At 42.6% G+C, this 5639-nt stretch overlaps 1 protein-coding gene across 2 annotated transcripts in view; it reads left to right on the top strand.

Annotated features, from left to right (window-relative positions):
- The first annotated feature begins 254 nt into the window (after positions 1–254).
- The window catches only part of DGCR2 (DiGeorge syndrome critical region gene 2), a 44683-nt gene continuing 39298 nt past the window's right edge, over positions 255–5639 (top strand). For both annotated transcript variants that reach the window (XR_003093557.1, XM_025201523.1), the window contains exons 1-2: positions 255–291; positions 1979–2011. Coding sequence is in view for 1 of the 2 variants with exons in the window: in XM_025201523.1 (XP_025057308.1) it covers positions 270–291; positions 1979–2011 (55 nt within the window). In the remaining variant the exon portion in view is untranslated. The remainder of the gene's footprint in view (positions 292–1978; positions 2012–5639) is intronic.

Here is a 5639-nt window from a genome sequence, read left to right as displayed (position 1 = left end):
AGTTGAACTTGGCTCTGCCAGTCCAACAAAACAGGTAGTGCTTCTACTCCCACATGCCTCCTCCCTTCTCTAGTCAGTTTAGTTTATAAACCTGAACACTTCGGTGTTAAAAAGGATCTATGTCTTTTTTAATGTTTAGGCTTCCTTCTAGAAAATTGGGAAGTGGACAGGGAATCTTGTACAGTGAAGAATTACCAGATTAGATGATGGAATTTGCAGCAAAAATGGGCATCTCTAATTTCTAGCTGAGGAAAGGTGTCAACCCTAGTATGCATCTTCAAATTCCACACAGTAAGTTAAATAAGTAAGTTAGGCCCTCTTTAACTTTCAGTGTTTTCCATTTCCTGCAATTCATGAACCATGGCCAGTTACTTGCTACAAGTACAGCTTTTGAGAAGTGACTTGGAAGCCAGATGTGTAAGATAGCTTTAATAAAATGGTTCCACGGTTATTTAGTGGAGATTGTTGATGTATTGGTGCCTACTAGTAAAGATCTAGAGTTCTATGTGTAAGCCTGTAAACTTTTTGTGGGGAGAAACTATTCTGCAAGACCATAAGTAGTTATGTTTACAGTTTTCCCTTCTTGCGTAGAGGTCTGTATGTTACAGAAATGTGAAATTTGCTCATGGATTCCATACAAAGGATCCTAAATTTATTTATTTATATATATATATATATTTTTTTTATCAAGGCTTTTGATAGTCTCTTACAACATTCTCGCAGGCAAGCTCAGGAAGTCTGGGCTGGATGAATGGACTGTAACGTGAATAGAAAACTGGCTGGAGCATCAGGCTGAGAGGGTAGTAATCAAAGGCTCAAAGTCTAGTTGGCAACTGGTATCAAGTGGAGTGCCCCAGGAGTTGGTCCTGGGACTGGTTTGGTTCAATGGCCTTCATCAGTGACCTGGAAGATGTCATAGAGTGCACCCTCAGCAAGTTTGCAGATGACATCAAGTTGGGGGGAGTAGTACATACACTAGCGGGTAGGGCTAGGATTCAGAGTGACCTAGACAAATTGGGGGATTGGGCCAAAATGAATCTCTTGAGGTTCAACAAGGACAAGTGCAAAGTCCTGTACTTAGGAGGGAACAATCCCATGCACAAGTACAGGCTGGGGGGAGACTGGCTGGGCAGCAGCTCTGCAGAAAAGGACCTGGGGGTTACAGTGGACAATGAGTTGAATATGAGCCAGCAGTGTGCCCTTGTTGCCAAGAAGGGTAACGGCATTCTGGGCTACATTGGTAGGTGTGTTGCCAGTAGATCAGGGGAAGTGATTGTTCCCCTCTGGGTCACATCTGGAGTACTGTGTTCGTCTTTGGGCCCCCCACTACAGAAAGGATGTGGACAGATTGGAGAGAGTCCAGCGGAGGGCAGCAAAAATGGTGAGGGGGCTGGGGCACATGGTTTACGAGTAGAGGCTGAGGGAGCTGGTCTTGTTTAGTTTTGAGAAGAGAAGACTGAGTTGGGGGGGTTTACTAGCAGTCTTCAAAGTACCTGAAGGAGCGTTTGAAATAGGATAGAGCTAAACTGTTTACAGTGGTGGCAGATGATAGAACAGGAGCAATGGTTTCAAGTTGCAGCAAGGGAAGTTTAGGTTAGATGTTAGGAAGAATTAACTATTCCAGGAGGGTAGTAAAACACTGGAACAGGTTACCCAGAGGGGTGGTGGAAGCTCCATTCTTGGAAGTTTTCAAGACCCAACTAGACAAAGCCTTGGCTGTGATGATCTAGTTGGGGATGGTCCTGTTTTGAGCAGGGGCTGGACTAGATGACCTCCTGAGGTCCCTTCCAGCCCTCATTTTTTTGTGATTCTATGAAATGCCTTTGACTGATTGGTTAAAAATAGTATAAGGCTACTGAAGTAGATTAATATTTGTAATGGTTAATATATAATTTACTCAAACGCTCAGCTTTTGGTGTTTTTGATCAACTAAATCTCCAACTGTTTTGTAAGTTTTCTTTTAAATTTCAAATTACAGGTTCCCGACTAGCTCTGGCAAGACTACTCTCAGGTGAGTGTCTCATGTAGACAGATTACCTTACATTACCTAATAACATATTGACCCAATAAAACCAATTTTTTTTGGACTTAAGGTTTTAATATTGGGTCCCTTGTTTCCCATTAAGATGCTACATAATTTTTTCACCTCAGCTTCTTTTAGTCCTTTAAATTAATATTCCAGATTCATTTCTTCCCATTTCTGACCCATTCCACGCCTTTCTTTGCTGGCTGTCTTGCAGCTATTGATAAGCTGTTAAACATCCCAGAAAATGTTCACCAGCCCAGCTGCAAAATGTTGCTATTGCCTAGAGCTGTGGTTCTCAAACTTCTGGGTTCATTACCCCTATTTTAGCTTGTTCTTTTGTTGTTTTGTTCTGGAAAATGCAGAAAGCAGCACTTTACATCACTACAACCACATACTCATCTCTCCCACAACCCAAGGGATATTGTAGAGTTATGTTTCATGTTTTCCTTCTTCCTTTTCCTGCTTCTATATTTCTCCTCACCATTCTGTTCCAATTCTTCCTCTAATACACTATCTGAAAGATTGCCTTGTATACCCATTTGATGCGCCCTGGGTTTAGAGGGCAAGCACTTAGTTAAAATTATGCTGATTTAAATCAAGCTCTCATGGTGCTAGGTAGGGAAGACGTGTGGTTTTGTAGTGAGTATGTGAAACTCGGTCAGGACCCTTACGTTTCTGTTCTCAGCTGTTGCTGACATTAGGCAGTCTATTTAGTCTTTCTCTGCTCTTGTTAACGTGCTTGAAAAAAAGGACATAATACTTTGAGGGCTTAAAGTTTTTAAAAAGCACTTTGAGACCTTAGTAAAGAGACTGTAAAGACAAGAAAGCACAAAAAACCATAGAGATGTGCGTTTCCAAGGCAATTTCCACATTCTCAAAATGAAGGAAAACCAAACAGTCTTGAACCTTTTGACATGTTTAGTAAATTCAGACAATGAGGTCTGTAAAGCTCTGGGCTATTTCCAGCATTTTTTTTGTCTTTTGGTGGACAAGTGCCAAGCTGAAGTCCATCCAGATCAACTTAAATGACCTACTAAACTTTGCATTAAAAGATGGGAGAGACTGCACTTGACATTTACAAGAACAAGGAGCCTAGCTCGTGAGTCCTGAATCATCACTATAATGATTCTCAAGTTACATAATTGTCTCATATGAAACTTTTACATTTGAAAACCTAACCTGAAAAAGCAGCAGTAACACTCCCCAAAGCAAATAAAGCAGGAGCCTGTATAAAAGCACATATCTCTCCCTTATTTATCCTAATACTGTCTCCTTTCAGAAGTCTGTGGATTACACCGGTGAAGTAGTGCCTGGTCCCAAAGTGGGGAGAAACATTGACTCCTTTGGACAGAAGTCCCATCTCATTTATATGTTGGCAGGATGTCAGTGTCTGTTGCATGTGGCTTTGTGGAAGTTAGGGGATGTCTGAGCAGGTGTGGAAATGGGGATTCCCTTTGGGTGTGCCCAAATCATTCTCCACTACCAGCGAAGTTGAGCTTGCAAGTTACCTCACTGTGTCAAGGCTGTTGTTGACTGATCAGAAGTGTGCACTTCTGATGCAGCATGTTTGGTTAACAGCAAAGTCTTTTTTTATTTATCAGTGGTTTATAGTAGTGGCAAACTAATTTGCTTAGTTGTGCAAGTTGTTTAAAGGAGCTTTGCACTTTCATTAAGCAATCTAATTGGGAGGAAGAGTGTGTTGTGTGGTAGTATGCAAGGTGTTTCCCAGCAATATCACAACTGCAGCTTTGGTAACATGCATTTTTCTTGTCATTTCTCAGATGGTTGGTATTTATAGTATTTCAGTCTTTAGAGTCTCTTCTCAAGATGATATTTTTTTTTTTGGGCATAGGAGGTTGGGGAGAAGAGAACCAGTTGAAATATGTACTGTTTCTTTTCTCCCTCTTGAGTCTAGGCAATAATTTATGAGAGAGGGTGAATAAATAGAATTTGGCCCTGGGTTGTAAGTTTCATGACACTTTGAGCTTTTAGTTTTGGAGAACTAGAAAACTTGCATTGGCCAGGAAGCAGCTTGTTTTGTAGTTAAAGGGTCTTGAACGCTTTAACTACAGCAATCCCCCACTCATGCTTCTTTGGTGTTGCAGTGCTGTTCCCTTCCTCCTATGTAAAAATGAATGCTGCTAGGGTATTGTTGGAGTGAGGTTGTAGCTGTGGTACCGCCCACAAAAATCCTGGCCTCTCGCATACAGTTAGGAATATATTTCATTTACTTGAAGGACATGCACTGAGACTGTTTGACTTCTTTGTGCTTTACTGTAACCTGGAGGAGGGGAAACAGGAATGTAAGAAAATTTGACACTTTACTCCTTGACAAAAAATGTAGACATTTAGGAAATAGCTGAAATTCCCTGGAAACCCACTGAATGAAGCCATAGCTGCTTTGCAGAAAGGTGTGAAGGATGTATGGTTTTTCTCTCTTTCCCCTACCCCCAACCCCACATTACATCCTAATATAGTTGAATGGGTGTACTTTGTATATGCTGTGCTTAATTATCTTGGCCATAAGCAGTTGCACTTGCCTTTGCTGGTGTTAAATATTCTTCAGAGTAGCAGGAGAGTTTAGTTCTACTTCTGACAGTTCACTGCCCTGGCCTCTGCAGCAAGGGACTGAAGTTCCCTGCAGCAGTCTGGCTTCTGTGACCTTCTGCTAGGCTGTCATTTACACACAGCTCCTGATTTGCTTCTAGAGGTTAGCCTGTCCATGTTGCATGATGGCTTTGCTGAAGCTGTCCCCAGAGCAAGTATTCAGATCCCTATTGCTCTGCTAGACTTGTATTAAAAAACAAACGAACAGACTGTGGAGCTGATTTTTTTTTTTTTTTTTTAATTTTTTTTTTTTTTTTAAAAATCTTTGGTGTTTTTGACTGTAGGCTGGTGGTTAGTGGTTTCACAGATTTCACAGACATTAGGGCTGGAAGGGACCTTGGATGATCATCGAGTCCAGCCCCCTGCCCCAGGGGCAGGAAGTCAGCTGGAGTCACAGGATCCCAGCAAGATAAACATCCAATTGTTTTCTTGAAGGCGTTCAGAGTAGGTGCTTGAACCACCTTCGGTGGCAGGCTATTCCAGACCTTGGGGGCTCGGACAGTAAAGAAATTCTTCCTTATGTCCAGCCTGAAACGGTCTTGCAGGAGTTTATAATGGTTCGACCTCTGGTGAACAATCATTCCCCTGAATCCTGGTGGTCACCCCTGATAAACTTATAGGTGGCCATCAGATCACCCCTGAGCCTGCGCTTTTCCAGGCTGAAGAGTCCCAGGGCTCTCAGCCTCTCATCATAAGGTCTGTTTTCCTGACCTCTGATCATGTGCGTGGCTCTTCTCTGGACTCTCTCAAGCTTCTCCACATCCTTTTTGAATTGTGGAGCCCAAAACTGGATGCAGCACTCCAGCTGTGGCCTCACCAAGGCCGAGTACAACGGGAGAATGATGTCCTGGGATTTGCTTGAGAAGCATCTATGGATGCAAGCCAGCGTTCTGCTTGCTTTGCTAGCTGCAGCATCACATTGAAGGCTCGTGTTCATCTTGTGGTCAATCATGACCCCCAAGTCCCTTTCATCTGTAGTGCTAGCCAGCGTAGCACTGCCGAGCCT

This window comes from Alligator sinensis, unplaced genomic scaffold (genome assembly GCF_000455745.1).
Source record: "Alligator sinensis unplaced genomic scaffold, ASM45574v1 scaffold570_1, whole genome shotgun sequence".
NCBI lineage: Eukaryota > Metazoa > Chordata > Crocodylia > Alligatoridae > Alligator > Alligator sinensis.
The sequence above is the reverse complement of the archived record's forward strand: the minus strand, read 5'-3'. Positions and strand labels throughout refer to the sequence as shown.